General features: G+C 44.4%; 1 protein-coding gene across 2 annotated transcripts in view; it reads left to right on the top strand.

Annotated features, from left to right (window-relative positions):
- LAMA3 (laminin subunit alpha 3) overlaps positions 1 to 16,232 on the top strand; it is a 933,952-nt gene that overhangs the window by 360,693 nt on the left and 557,027 nt on the right. The window contains exon 14 of one of the 2 annotated variants that reach the window (XM_069220025.1): positions 3,401 to 3,535. The exons of the other annotated variant lie outside the window; for it this stretch is intronic. Coding sequence (XP_069076126.1) covers positions 3,401 to 3,535 — 135 coding nt within the window. The remainder of the gene's footprint in view (positions 1 to 3,400; positions 3,536 to 16,232) is intronic. 2 annotated transcript variants of the gene reach the window in all.

The following is a 16,232-nucleotide window of genomic DNA, read 5'->3' on the forward strand; positions in this document are numbered from 1 at the left end:
CAAGGACTCCCCAACAACCCCCACCTTTAAAAATGTTGTTGGGTGCCACGGGTTGGGTTATGGGCATCCTTTTTTCTAAAATAAATAAATAAATAACAAAATAATATGCCTGACTTTTTCACAGCTCCACAGAATGGAGCTGTTTGTGGGGAGCCAGTGGAGCCGGTGGGGTACTAGGGCTCCCCCTGCAATCCTAACAGCAAAACAGGCCATGAGTGTCCCGGTCCCATAAAAATATAAATAAATAAAATCAGGAAAAGGAATAAAAAATGAGTGGATGGAGCCACTCATTTAATATTCCCTGCTCTCATCAAGGAGCGCTTCGTAATGTCCTTCATTATTTTTAATGCATGGTGATATCCTAGTCTTGACAGGGGGACCACCAGCAAGTTTTGTAAAAGTTGTGGGAAGCCTCAGTAAGCGCAGCAGACATCCCAAAATACTTGAACCCTTTGTTTCCTGGCATCTATAGAACATGACCCAGGGAAACCTCTGTGCTGTTTTCATCCATTTCTAAACCTAGAGCTTTTAGTTCAGGAATGCAGGAATACGTTGTGGGTGGTCTTATGGCTGCATTATGTAGCCTGAGAAATATAAATAAATGAAAGACTTTAACACATGTTTAATGTTGTTTTGAATAAAATATTTCATATAAATATTTAATGATAAACATCGCAATGCAAATGGTTTGGGTCTGTAATAGTTTTAATGAAGACTCTTAAAATGTCAAAGGTGTATTACAAAGGGGGTGACCTGTTGCCTATCTTCTTGGTCTGGGAAAGTGCTGGAGTTAGGTTTATATGACAAGCCCATCCTTTACTCAAAAAGGTCGCCCATCCACAATGTCAGGATAGAGCCCAAAAGGATCGCTGGCCAGAAAAGGACGCGCGCCGGTGGGGTAGGTGTACCTGCCTACTTACATGAAACTGAAAATTTTAGTTTCTTATTCTGGCCAGCGATCCTTTTTGAGTTAACAATTAGGACTAAGTAAGTGACTTTGTTCTTTCTATACATTATTGATTATTATAGTTTTTGGAGAAGGTTTTTTGTCCTGATGAAGCGTCACTGGATCCGGCTGGACCGCCTATACGCGAAACATGTAGACTTGTGATAGTGAGGTACCAAAGACGGTTATATCCTCCTCCCCCTTTTTAGTGAGAGTAGGTGAGCATTGTCAATCACCCATTACTCCCTATTTTGTTTTTAATCTTGGTCGCCATCAAATTTACTATTGATTAAAAACTATGATTTATTGTTTGTTGATGGCTAACCAATTTTAACATTCGATTCTCTCCAACATTTGCTCGGGTACTTAAAATTGGGTATCCCTCTGATAATTATGTACTTTTTCACAGTTACTATCTGAGCAAAGTGGTCAAGAGCACCCCTTTTGGGGAGCCCGTTAGGCATTGCAGTACCAGCCTGACGAGGAGCTTTGCCAATGATTATGCTAGTCATCCATTGCGATGCTTGAGGGTTCTTGCTCCTGAAGAATTTGGTTCGCTCCTGTGAATTTCCGTGTGTTTGGAACAGTGTACCAATTTTTGTATTATGGTTCTATTGGGAGGCTGTACACTGGACCAGTAATCTCCCGGTCCCTCCTCTATTATTATTTTTTGCCCTAGTTATACCATCCTCCTCGGGCCCTTTTTATTATATGGGGAAGGAGGGGCATGGAGCTCCCTTCCCGAGTCTCCATTAGGTCCCAGTGATCCCATCCCATTGGGTGTTTTTTGTTTTTTTTGTTTTACAAGGTAGGGTGCGTCGGGTCCCCTCCCTGAGCCCTGATTCACCCCAGGTATCTCAGGCCCTAGGGCCAGGTCAAAGCAATGTCCTGGGGATGCCATCCCCTGGGGCTCTGCTGTTTTCTTCCTGGAAGAGTATAAGCACACCCTGCCTGCACACTCCCAGGCAGAAAACACAACTTAGGTCCCACCTTGACAAGAGCAGTCAAAAATGCTGTCGCTGCCCAAACAAGAGCAAAGTGAGTGAGCAGGCTCCTGCAGCACCACTATTGGTGCTGTCTGGGTAGCCGGTTGGGGACGGGGGAGCCTATTGGTCCCCGTGGCCACTAATAAAAAAGGACATGTGGGTGCTCCTTGTGGGCACTGGGGCACCCACTTTTAAAAATCAAAATGCCATCTCCTGACACAGTGGTCTCTGGGGAGCCAGCAGGGGCTGCGGGGACCTTGCTTGTTCAACCCCCACCACAGCCCCTAACAATTTTGGTAATGTAGGTGCACCATGGTCGTGCCGGGGCACCCAGTTTACAAAAATAATTTTTAAAAATAATAAATAAGCATAGGAACAGCTCATGTGTTATTCACTGTTCCATTGAAGAAGTGCTCCGTAATGATCTAGTGGATTTTTAATAACATTTTCAGTTCTTGGTGGTGACCTTAAAAAGGGCAGCGGCACCACTAACTTTTTTTTAAAGTTGGGGTCTGTGCCCTAAAGTAACTACAACTTGTGTTCCTGCCATTCACTCCTAACTACCTCCCATATTGCATCACTCATTACATTTCCCATGACATCATTGATAACATAACTGCAACGTCTGAAATGACATGATTGATGACAACTCTCTGCATAGTGGGTACGTGAGCAATAGCTACTTGAGATAACACTGTACCTTTACCCTTTGTTCTTTTCAATGAATTACACACATATATATATATATATATGTATATATATATATATATATATATGTATATATAACTCTGAGACCAAGTAGACTCCCTGCATCTAGACTTGGGCTCCGCTCATGGGGCGCCTTGTGTCCGCAGTTTCAACATTATTTAGGAATCCTTCACCACCAAACTGGAAGGAGCGAGCTCCGCCACAGCAGAGCCCAATGTTTCAAATAAGTTTTTATTGCAGGCAAACAGATTTTTGCAGGGGCCCGAGTTATAGTTACTGTAAGGCTAGAATTATAGTTATTGTAGTGTGGCTAATGAATTGACATTGTGAGACTAATTCAAGCATTTAATGACACTGTGTATGTAAGCGCACAAGTTATAATAATTTGGAGGTGTTGCGTAAATTGTAAATTTAAGGTATAACTATACATTTAGAATTTCTAATGTTTGCGTAGTTTAAGTTTTGTTTGGTTAAAAAGAATAAACAAAGTTTCCTAACTGTGAACTGAATGGGGATGTACGCTATGGTTCAAAGGATGAGTTACACGTTTAAGTCAAATGTTTTAACATTTAAAACAACTGTTTGAATGTTTTCACACACACTGCCAAGGACACCGATTTTAGATTTGAAATTTTTCATTGCTTCATTTAATGATGTTTGCAACCATACTTTTTTATATTAAGATTTTTAGTTTAGCACTATGCTAATGAGAGCAGCATGTGATACTGACCTGTCCATGAGAATCTCCTGGTTTTTGCAGGGTGTGACTGTAGCCCTTATGGGGTTCTCCCTGAGGTGTGCAATCAAGAGGGAAGATGTCTCTGTCGCCCTGAGACTGATGGTCCTAAGTGTGATCGTTGCATGCCAGGGTACCATTCTTTTCCTGATTGTCAAGGTAAGGAACTTTGACAAGTGACTACTACTCACGATATTGCTCGTGCCATCAGTCAGTGGAAACATGGGAGTGCAGAATCAGCATTCCATTTTCAAAGGTGTGTTTCGAAGAGGCATTTTGAACTTTGTGAAGCAGTACAGTTTCCAACTTTCACCCGATTTCAACTTCTGGTTACATTGTCTGCAAAAGAAGTTTGTGCAGTACAGTTTTCCCATTTAAAGTAGGTTTTCTCTGGCATTTTACTGCAAAACCTAAGGCTTCATTTATAGTTTAGCATATGGGATACTCTGACAAGAACATGGTAGTTAACCCATCTGCCAACGTCAGCGGGAGGAAAATTCCCGAGAGTCAGGGACATGTCTACGTTTGTTTCTCACCAACAATAAACTTTGCTGAACAGGTAATTTGAACATGGCACCCATTCAACACAGAGATCTTTGCCTGCCTGGTGAATATCGCTAAGGATGGCAGTTAATATTCTGCCTCTGGAGCGAAGTACATCCATCGACTGCCCTGGTGGAGCAACAGACCAGCCGCCATGCCTCAAATGACAGGCTCCTTTTGACAGAACCCTGAAGCATACGGCGGTCCCTGCTAATAGTTTCTAAACGAGCACCAACTTATAAATTAGGTGGGCACCATCTCCGTGAGGCGTCGCCTGGCACAAACGCCTGGCAGAAAAACGGGCCGTCAGTAGTAGGAAGGGATACCTTTAATCACCATATTAAAAGTGACAGTTGTCCCGCCCCCCCGGATATGACGTCATTTCCGGGGGGCGGGACTTCCGGTGTCCCAGAAAGCCCACCCCGGAAGTGATGTGCATGGGGGTGTCACGTGGTTTGTGAACACGTGTTGTTGGCTGGTAGAGCCACCCTTTTTTTTTTTTGAAATGTTGCATATAAGGAGCTGGTTAGAGCCGGCTGTCAAACCGCAAACCAGGGCTGAATCAGTTTGCCAAGACGCTATGAAGAGATACAATCCGATCGCCAGAAAAGCCGTCTCCTCAGGGGCCCTGAACACTATTGGTAGATATTACCGGACCCTCGCCCCTCATACGATGGATGAGAATGCACAACAGGGTGTCCCAGACACCCGGGATACCGATGTTACAGGTTTTCAAGAGGAACTTTGCCATCGGCTTGAAAAGCTTGACCTCAAGGATGTGTCGCCCTTGATATCCCCTATTAAGGGGGCCGGCAGTGACAGCGATGTCTCGAAAGATGGATTAAGCGGGGCATCTAACGTCGTAGACATTGAAGTTGAAGAATGTGTACCACCCCCGAATTCGCCCATCTATGAAGACATGGGCTTCCAGGAGGACCCCGAGGCAGAGGCCTTTATTTTACAACCGTCAGGTGTGAGTTCAGGCGCTGTTTCTGCCCCAATGGACCTCTGCGACTCCCAAGATTTCAGAGGAGCCTCTGAGTGTGAAGCGAATGCTGAGGTTAGTAAAGACATTTTTTTTTTTTTTTTTTTTATGCCTGTATACTCTAATGTCATACTTTTAACTAATAATGTGTCTTGTGCTTTCTGTTTGAACCCTAGAACATAACAGAAGAAAGAGAGCCTCTAGAAGGGTCAGCTCCAAAGGTTAACACCGTAAATTTTTTCTGCTTATGCTGTTCCAGACAGTCTGAAAGTATTACAAGCCAGAACAAAGAGCCTCGTAAGAAATGTGTTTGCACCTATACTAGCCACGATCTTGAAAAGGAAGCTCCGGGTGTACCCTGTGACACCATATGGCCGGTTAAAGGCTTTGCAGCTGCCGTTGTGAACGCTTGTGTTAAAAGGGATTATTATGACCTTTGCTACGGGCATAAAATTAATGACCTTCAACAGGAGGCTCACGAATGTCTATACGATGCATACACTGCAAGAACAATTCGTCACGTTTGTAACCGGATAGACACTTATCGGGTATATAAGCTGTTAAGGGTTGTGTATGGGCTGTCTGCTGTGAAGAAAAGTGTCCACTGTGACATGATGAAGGTCTTGGCTGCGGCTGTCCTTGAGATCCGATACGCTGCAGAGCCATGCTCAAAACTCGACCGCATGCACGGGATGTGTCCCCCCTTTGACAAACGTATGGTAGAACGGGTTATAGAAAGACGAATGTGTGACATTTATTATAAAAACAGAAGAATGTTGTCTTTAGCCCCTCGAAAACTGTTTTAAATAAATAAATAAAGAAATAAATAAAAATAAAAAAAATAAATAAAAAAAAGTAGACCATAAATATGTTACTTAACGCTCCATACTTACTCACTTTTAGGAGGGGATTCCGGGTATCGAGGTGCAAGATGTCTATGAGTTACAACCGGGCTACATCTGTATCGGGAGATTGATTTTTGTGCTGGTTAAAGAAAGAATAGCTGAAATACAGCCTGTGACTCTGCGATGTCTGAACATTTCGGAACCTTCTGCCTTGTTGCAATGTAACTGCCATGAGTGTATCGCCAAGTGGTGTATCAATGGCCGGCTAAACGCCTCTGTTAAATGCTGGGCCTTGGACAAAGACCACAAGCGCAAGTTAAGACTTTCACCTGAGACGGGGGTGCATGAGGCTTTGGAGAACATGACTGTAGATTATCTCACAAATAAAGGTTCTGCATTGTCCTATCTAGAACTGTATGAACTGTTGAATTATATCAGTATCCTGAGCGTTCAGAGTTATAGACGTGGGGAACGGGAAGTCATGTCTAGAGCTATTGAGAGTATAGCTATAAAAATATCAATGTTTGTGTCGCTTAGGGTTTGTAAAGGAACATGCTCTGAGTAACATGTGTAGTGGATGTTGTACTATGTATACGTTTGTAAAAAAGGCCACATTGGATACGGGTTTTGACATTTATAAGCTATGTAGCACAAAATGTCAAATACACGCTGGTTGTATACCCCAGCCGCACATGTATGTTTTTTATGTTTAATAAAATGACCTTACACAAAACAGGTGTCTTTCATTTCGGGGTGTTGATGTGAGACAGCATGACGGATGCTGATTTAAGGAAGCTTTATTACGATAAACAGGGGGTTGGAAGTTTCGGAGGCTCCGAAGCTCTATTTAGAAGGGCTCGAGCTGAAAATGAATCTGTAAAACGTGCCAGTGTGAAGACTTGGTTAGCTGGGGAAGAGGCTTATTCGCTGCACAAACCTGCCAGGAGGCGCTTTAAGAGGCGGGCCACCGTTGTTAACGCACAGCTCGATTATCAGTGGCAAGCCGACATAATCAGTCTTCAAGATCTAGCAAAACATAACGATGGCGCCATGTATATATTAACCGTCATAGACGTCTTGTCCAAATACGCATATGCAGAGGCGTTAAACGATAAAAGTGGTACCAGCGTTACAGCTGCTTTTAAAGACATCTTCGCTAGCGGGCGTGTGCCCCAGAAACTACAAACAGACGCCGGAAAGGAATTTTTAAACAAACATTTCCAAAAATTATTAGACCTGCACGCTGTTCAACATTTTGTAACGCACACAGAGGTAAAGGCTGCTGTTGTAGAGCGTTTTAACCGTACTTTAAAGTCGAAGATGTGGCGATATTTCACCGCCAACAACACCTACAGATACGTGGATGTTCTAAAGGCTTTTATAGATGTTTATAACGCCACCTACCACAGGACAATCAAAATGGCCCCTGTTAAGGTAACAAGGGATAATTCGTTAACGGTGTGGAGAACGGTGTACGGTGGGCGTCTCACACAGAAGGTCAAGAAACCGGATTTAAAAGAAGGGGCTCATGTCAGGGTTTCAAAGTTGAAGGGGGTCTTCACCAAAGGCTACCAGCAAACATTCAGCGATGAGATATTCATAGTGGAAAGTGTGCAGCTTAAAGAAGGGGTATATATTTACAGGTTAAAGGACTACGCTGGGGAAGAGGTATCGGGTGTCTTTTACACAGAAGAGTTACAAGAGGTGCCCTACGACCCGAACAGGGTGTACAGGGTTGAAAAGGTTCTGAAAAGAAAAGGGAGCGGAGCCCGGCGACAGGCGTTGGTCAAATGGCGCGGGTGGCCCGAGAAATTTAACAGTTGGGTTCTGGCCAGCTCGCTGCACGGTGTGTGAGGTATAGCTGTAAACGCTATGATGGAGAACTCCCCTTTTTATATCACGCTGCCATCCAACGCTTCGAAGGACATGTTCCCAGACAATCAGATTTCGAGTTATACAGTGAAACTTGCAAAGCCAGTGGATTTGAAAGGCCCATGGGAGGTGGCACTAACGGAAATACAGTACCCTAGAACTTGGAATACCTTTACAAAGGCCGATGTTAAATTTCATATAAAGCGACCTCAGGATGCACTGACCTATAACTTGTCTTTCCCGCACGGCTATTACCCTACCGTCGCAACGGTGGTCGATGCCATCAACAAGTCTATAGCCAGCACTGAAGCGTATGCGAATATATATCTGGTATTGGATCACGTTAGAAGAAAGGTGGTTCTTAAAGCCCCTGAGTTCAGTACAGTGTTTAAATGTAGTGGTAAATTACAAAGGGTTTTAGGGACCGTACAGCATCACCAAAGGCAGATGGATCCAGACCCTACATGCCCCGATATTAACGGCGGTTTTTATACACTCTACGTTTATAGCGACATTGTAGAGCCGCAGAGGGTCGGGGATAGTTATTCCCCTTTGTTGAGGTGGGTCCCGGTGCAGGGTGAAAATAACGCAATGGTTAATATACAACATCACAAACTCGACTATGTTGCAATTTCTAAAAACCATTTTGACACTATAACCATCATGGTGTACAACGATCAGTCGGAGCCGGTCGCCTTTAAATACGGGAAAGTTATTGTTAAGCTTCATTTAAGGCCACGGCGCGAAGGTGACTATTAGACAGCTGCAATGGTCACCATGAAAACCTACGGGGATCCCTCGATGTACAGGGACTATTATAGAGTTCAGGCCGGGTATGGCGGTCCCCAACCCTACTTTCAAGGGGCTCCGGTTATGTATGGGGCGGGATTGGGGGGTTTCTTCCGGAGCATGTTTAGACGTGCCATGCCCTTTTTGAGAAGAGGGTTCGAAATTGCAAAACCTCATGTTAAAGCGGCAGCTACAAACATAGCCCAGGACGTTGTGGGCAGTGTAACGTCTGCGGTAGCAGAGCGCATGAATAGACAGCCCCAAGAAGGAGCGGGGTTGCTGTATAAAGCGCATGGTTTTGTTAAAAGGAAGCGAAGGGCATCGCTGCGTAGGGGGCCGCCAAGGCCCTATAAGAAGCGCCGGACTACTTCAAAAGGCCCTCACAAAAGAAGAGTCATAAGACGGAAGAGATCAACCAAGAAGAAGAGAACTCGTTCTAGTGCGAATATTTTTTAAAACATCGATCATGGCCTTCGTACACTGTGCATCGGGTGAATGCGCCAAATCTGAGTTAGATCTGTTTTCTCTCAAACCCACACAGACAAGCATTGAAAACAGTTTTTTCATGGAAGTGTCACCAATGGCCGCTCTGACACCCCTTGCACCGATAGAGTTTTATGTGTCGGGATCCACGGATATGTACCTTGATCTCAACAATACTCTCCTGCACCTCGTCTGTAAAATAACCAAAGCGAACGGTGACAACATCGAGGATGATGCTAGAGTGGCCCCTATAGCCTATCCCATCGCAACAATGTTTAATCAAGTGGACATTAACCTAGGCGATCGCCTCGTCACACAGAGTGATAACATGTATGCCTACAGGGCCTACATAGAGAGTATTCTAAATTATAGTCGTGATGCGCTGGACACACATCTTTCAGCGGGGCTCTTCTACCGAGATACCGAAGCGCATTTGGAGAACACAGCTTTGGACGGAGACAACGAGGGTTTTAAAAAAAGAGCCAGCTTCGTCGCCGGCAGTAGGCAGTTTGACCTCCTGGGGCGCATACATTCAGACCTTTTCTTCCAAGACAAACTGTTAGTCAACGGTATTGATCTTAAGATCAAACTCAATCGTAACAAGGACTCTTTCTGTCTCATCAGCGGTGATGCAGAGCAGTATAAACTGGTTATATTGTCAGCGAGCCTGTTTGTAAAGAGAGTGAAAGTGTCCCCAAGTGTCAGACTGGCCCATGCTGAAGCTTTACAATTATCGAACGCCAAGTATGCCATTGAAAGAGTTGCTCTGAAGATATTCAGCATCCCCGCCGGAACCCGATTAACGCAGCAGCAGAATCTATTTCTGGGGCAGTTACCGAAACTCATCATCATAGGGTTTGTGGACAATACCGCTTTTAGTGGCGCCTACAACTCAAACCCTTTCAACTTCAAACACTATGATATCAACTATGCCGCTCTGGTTCACGAGGGTGCTGTGATCCCCGCAAAACCTTTCACGCCGAATTTTGGAACATCAAATTTTGTCCGGGAATATCTAGGACTGGTCTCGATAACGGGGAAACAGCTGCGGGACTCAGGAGTAGTTGTTTCAAGGGAAGGGTATGCTGCAGGCTACACGCTGTTTGCGTTCGACCTGACGCCGGACATGGAAGATGGCGACCATTACAACCTGATCAAAAACGGAAATCTAAAAGTGGAAATACGTTTTACACAGGCACTGGCGGCCAATGTGAACATGGTTGTGTTCTCTGTATTCGACAGTGTTATTCAGATCAACCACGCCCGTCAGCTTATGTTTGACTACCATTGAAAAAGTGTAAAATAAAAATTAAAACATTTTTTTTTTTATTTTTTAAAAAAAATATATAAAATGGACACTACTGAGATACGTGACTTCTTAAGTAGACATAAATATGCTAAGAAATACTTTCTAGGGGTATACCCTAGCGATGGACTACCTGAAAAGATAGGTCCGGAAAGGCCACGTACCCTCGTCTTTAACACCGATCCCCATTACAAGGGTGGGGCACATTGGGCGGCACTGTTTCTGGATGTGGACAAGGTTATAGTGTTTGATAGTTTAGCTGAATTCCCTAAGCATAGTATTTATACAAAGCCGATATTCAAATATGTAAAAAAAGCATCACCCACTGTTGTGTATAATAAACTACGGGTACAGGATCCTATGGCCATCACATGTGGGGAACATTGTATATACTTTATTAGTAAAATGTCTGAAGGTATAACGTTTAGAAATTTTTTAAATCTATACTCAGATGGTTTAGTAAACAACGATGATGTTGTTATGAAATATGTGAATGAAAACTACAGGACAATGTCACACGTTGTTAAAACAGACTCGGGTCTCTGTCAAAAGTGTAAGGTCTTGTAAAGCTGTTATTTGTACTTGTGAGTGTCTAAAATAAAAAAACATCTTAAACAAGCTTTCATCCTAGGCATTTTTTTTTTAATCCGTACTGTGTACATTTTCAAACCATTCATAAATAAAAAGATGGCATACTCCGGCTGAAAATTTAAAAGTGTTTATTACAAGCATGTTTCAACACGAACATTTACATGGTTAAACATATAAAATGAAGCACATTTTTTCGAACCGTAAAAACTTTTAACAAAAAAAAACTGTACATGTGTGCAAAATTAGATCGGTAGCCATGTGTTCATTTTGAATAGTCTCTTTTTAGGCCCCATAGGAAGATCAGCACGGTCCCGAGCGGGTGTTAGTTGTGGAAAGAAAGGCGATGTCGATATAGCGGGGCTCCTTGTAAAAATAGCGGGGGCCGGGTCTTTTAAACTTTCAAGCTTACGGCGATTCTCGGCATTTCCGATGATCGTGGAGGGAATGTTGAGTTCCGCAGCTGCATTTAGGAACTGTTCCCAGCCTCTAGGAGCTTCTCGTGCTGTTAGGGTTTTACCGTGTGTGAGACCCCGGACCAGATCATACATATGGGAACCAGCAACCGGCTGCCCTTTGTAAACGAATTCACCCCGGGCGTTCCAAGTGGTCAAATCTTTAGTAGTACTCATTTTACTGAGTAACATTTGCGCAGCCCCTCTATATTTCTGACTGATATTTTTTAAAAGGTCTAAGACAAAGGCATCAGTTGTGGGTGTGGGACCTATGTCATGAGCCTGCGTAGAGGGTCCAGGCGGCTGTTCAGCATCTGGGGTGTACAGCGTCAGTTTGGTTTTTTCAGAGGTGAGTTGCTTGTAGTATTGTAGAAAGTTTTGAAGGGCTCCTGAGTAAAGCCCTGCCTTGTCGTGGGGTTTTAAATCAGTCCGGTTCAAAATGGCTTTGATTTCCGCATCGAGACGATGTGTTTCGTTTTTGCGTATGTCCCAGACGTCCGTGTTAGAAGGGGACAGATGTTCCACCTGTTGCCGGGGCACGAGGTACATTTTGTGGGCGTGCTCCATCAGGATCGCGACAGTAGCCCTGTGATTAGGGGTATAGCTATACCTAACAACGACCCTATAAAGCCTCCTGACTGTTTGAACAGTTTTCTTTTGGAAAGGAGTGAAGCCCTCTTATTGCTGAGCTTCTTAATAATGTGGCGTTTCTTCTTCAGAACCCGGAACTGGCGCGTTGATATAGGGACATTACCTTTTAGGGTGTTTAGGGCTATTTCTGAAATGGCGGCCACTAAATCATCCGTGGCAGCGCAGAGGATGGCTTTTCTACTCGCGGGGCTGGCCGTGATCAACATTTTTAGAAGTCCTAAATTACGTCGTAACCGCGCAGACATTGTGGGGACCTTATATTACAAGGTTTAGAGTGTAAATGTTATAAGCAGCTTTTTACTTGTTCTTTTTATAGTTTTTGGACACTGTTTTAGGCGTGTAGGCGACTGGGAAGTCCGGGGGTATTATGCCGGATCGTAGTCTGTAGTCTTCAAAAGTGTTGGGTTTCAAATCCACCAGTAAGTAGCCGTGGGGTTTTGCTGTAGCATCGTTAAAGGCATCCATGAAAAACTGGGTGTTGCCGGGGTACATTTGTTTAGCTATAATTGAGATTTGAAGTTTGTCTCTAGGGTTTTTAAATAAGACCAGGTATGAGGCGTTGAGAGTTATGGACCGGCTGCTCTTGCCCTTGTAAAACAGGTTCTGCACTATATAGCATAGGCTCAGATTGCGGTGGTGTGAATATTGCGTAAAAGCCCGCTCAAGCTCGGGGTGGTCCCCTCCTTCACGCATGAGGTCATCCACCACGACCATGTTTACAAGGTGTTTTGGTAGCAAGTCATCGTCGTTGAGATTATCGGGGATACCCTCTATAAATCGAATGTGGGGAAATTTTCGGGTGAGCTCAGTGTAAAGATCCTGCCAGCATGAATAAAGCCACACGATGTTGTTAGGGGTCTGAGATAAAACACCGGGAGCGTTTTCTAACAGTTTCTTTATAAAAAAACTTTTACCGCTATTGGAGGGCCCCGCTAAAACGCAGGAGAATGGGTGCTGCAGTCTGGTGTCCATATCTGGGTGATGTTCAAACCTCTAATGGCTTTTAGTAACCGTAAGGCAGTGTTTTGTAGTCCGTTGTGAGGACCCGTTTGTCAAACACTACTCTTAAGGTTTTAAACATAGGCTGTGTTGTAATTTCCCATTTTTTCTTGGACCTGACTATGCTCGGATGGTTTACAACAATGGCTTTGCTATTTTTGTGATCGCTCGATGCAGAGTATTCGTGCACCAGGCCCTTCAGACTGTCAAAGTTTATTTTAATCGTATTGTTGACGTTTAAAGTGATACCTTTGACTTTCATGCAAACCTTGTTGCTTGAGGTCTTATAACTGTACGTCTTAGGGCCTGATGAGGTAAATTCCTGTATATACTCCCCCTTTTCGAGCTCGCTGGTCAAATCCCCTAGATAATCACCCAGCGGAGGATCTTCATCACCCTCTTTACTCACAAAGATAACAGAGTCAGTGTCATGGTACAAACACCGTTCCTGAAGCTGGTCCAACAACCTGTAAAGCTCTAACCTGGCGTGAGCGGTTGTGAAGCATGCTATAAAGATGTTTATATTGTTACACGTTGTGGGGTACTCTTTGGCGTATTTCCAGCATAGAACGGCCGTCTCGTCGTCAATAAATTCACAACTGGATACGTCATAAACAGGTGTGAATATGTACTTAAAAAGCTCATCCGGATCTGTGACGATGGATGTGTTTGACAAATTGGTCCGCTGTGCGAACTTTCCCCACAAGGAGTTGAGACAGAGCTTAGCTAACTGCCGGCGGGCGGGGTTAACCTTAATGAACGCAGGTCTCAGTTTAATACCCTCGCGAGCTTTGTAATCAGCGATATACTTTTTCTTTGAGGGCTCATCGACACACCATTCTGGATACCCCGAGGCCTCCTGCTTGTCTCTAAGAAACAAGTTTATGTACTCAGAAAAGAGCTGTGTTGTTGTATTTGGAAAGTGCCAGACTTCCAGGATTTTACCAAGACGATACCCTTTCTCTAGGGCCGTCTGCACCTCAATGGTACACCAAGTCCCTTCCAGCAGCCTCTGCTCATCACTATGCCGACATTCGCTAAGCTGTTTACTTTCAGCGCAGGTACGGCATAGGGGGAACATTAGCTTACCGTCGACTCTATAAGGGAGCACCGGAAAGTAAAGTTTCCGCGGAGGGTGAATCTGACACTTAATGATTCCAAAGTACTCTTTGAGAGGTTTAAAGTTCCTGTATACAATTGTAGGGTGGCCCACAGGGTACAACTTCACCTTGTTCACAAATGGATACAGACTAGTGAAGTCGTAGTAATGTATTTTCTCACCAGGGCCAGCTACACGGTACAATTGAATGGCGTTTGTACGGCTGCCGAATAAGGCGTCACGGGGCTCCAGCGGTGAAGGTAGCTGCCGGCTCTTAATAAAAGTGCTCAGTGCGCCATCTTTCGATAGCTCAGTTACCCAATCATGTTCCCAGAGAGTTCTCAGAACAAACCCACAACTCTCAATATACTGCGCCTTTGCCAGAGTCCGGCGGTACAGATGTTCAAACGTGGTGCCCTGCAGTCTATTAAATTCATGGGGTTTGTAACACTGAGGGCAACCATGGTAAAAACACCTGTTGAACTCAAAGGCCGTTGGAACACCGTTAATTAATGCATACCCGTCTAGATAGTAGCGGCCTAGACGGTATTCGCCGCCCTGCAAAGCGTGCTGAATGAAGATGCTCTCATTCGCAGAGACGTACATGAGCCACTGAATAGAAGGTGTGGAGTAACGTTTCTGCTTGCCGTTATAGAGGTCAGGTGGTATTAAGGCGATAGTTTCAGACCTTAAAAACATGTGTTTATAAATAGACATGCACATTGAAGCCAGAGTAATGTTTTGAAATGGGTCCAGGTATACAGTTATTTTTTTTTCACGCTCGCACGGATCTGTTTCAATAAACACGACCCGCTTCGTCATCGCCACCACAACATCTCTGAATAGGTTGCATGCTTTTCGCAATATCATAACGTCCGCCTGACAGTATGCTCTCAATTCAGTTTGGAAATGAAACCGTTTTTCACGGTTTTCATCGTACCACTGTAGAAAACTCTCTTTTTCAGAGGGCATCATATAATCGCAACCATAACTGTCGGGCGGAGGCATAGGCCCGAAGTAATTCTGATTAGCCCATGTGTTAAAAAAGTGTGGGAAATAACCTTTACAGCCTTCAAACCCAAAGGCTTTTGGCAGTTTGCTCAACTTCATGGGCAGAAAATTCAAGGTGTCTATGAACCTAATGTCAAAAGGCACAACCTTAAGCAGCATTAGTTTGGAACCTTGGGTTATGAGACTAACGGGAAGCTTTTCATGTATCAGGTCCCTGATAATGAAAAAAGAATCATATGCTTTGGAGTTGTGAGCCAGAAATGTATAATCCTGGTATCGGGGTTGCATAAATGTGAGGAGGAAATCATTCACGCAAGCCCTACCTTCAAACTCCCAGCTCCCATCACCGGTTAGATGGTGGGCGTAAATATAGTTTGGTTGGTGCACCCCCGTCTCTTGCGTACACTCTATGTCAAATACGATATAGTCTTCTGTTTTTTTCTGGTAGTGACTTCTGAGCATGTAACACTCATGGGTTGTTCCGGCTATAAAAGGAGCTGTACACCTAGGGCACTGCATACCTTCACATTTGTGATCGACAGGTTTATAACGGCCGCAAGTCCCACAGTCGGCTTTAAGAACACATTGGGCGAGGCCTATGTGCGTGTTTAAGCAGTCTTGCGACCGACAAAACAGCTTGCACGTTGGACAGTTCACTTTCAGAGCATTGTCATTGACACAACCGTCCCTCTGACACATTTTACAGTGTAATTCACACTGGTGTTTGGTCCGGTTGTTGTATATGTGATCGCAATGCTCACACACATACTTGGCGCCTAGAAAACCCTTCAGGTTCAAGACACCGTAAAAGTGGTTTTCATGGTGTAGCACATACACGGTCTTGTTTTTCACACCTTCATTGGTAGTGAAGTACTTCCAAGAACCTGCATGGTATAGAACTTTAACCGTCACGGCGAAGTGATTCTCAAAAAGTCCCAGATCCCCAAAACCGACCATTTTGTCAGTCGGTATCTGAAGCGCCTCATGTGCTGCTACAGCCATCGCCATAATGACGGCGTCTGGGGTAGAGCGGTCCATCAATAAGCCTGCAATGCTTGCGGCCAGACACATGTTGGTAGCTCCGGTATTAAAATCGAGCAACCATCGTGATTTCTTGTCAATGATTTTACTGTACATAACGCTCTTTAAGGCTCTGGAAGCACCCCCCTCGCGCCCCCTAACAACGAGGGAGATGATTCTAAAGGACCCGTACGCCAGTAATTCAGCCTT

Source organism: Pleurodeles waltl, chromosome 2_2, assembly GCF_031143425.1.
Source record: "Pleurodeles waltl isolate 20211129_DDA chromosome 2_2, aPleWal1.hap1.20221129, whole genome shotgun sequence".
Lineage (NCBI taxonomy): Eukaryota > Metazoa > Chordata > Amphibia > Caudata > Salamandridae > Pleurodeles > Pleurodeles waltl.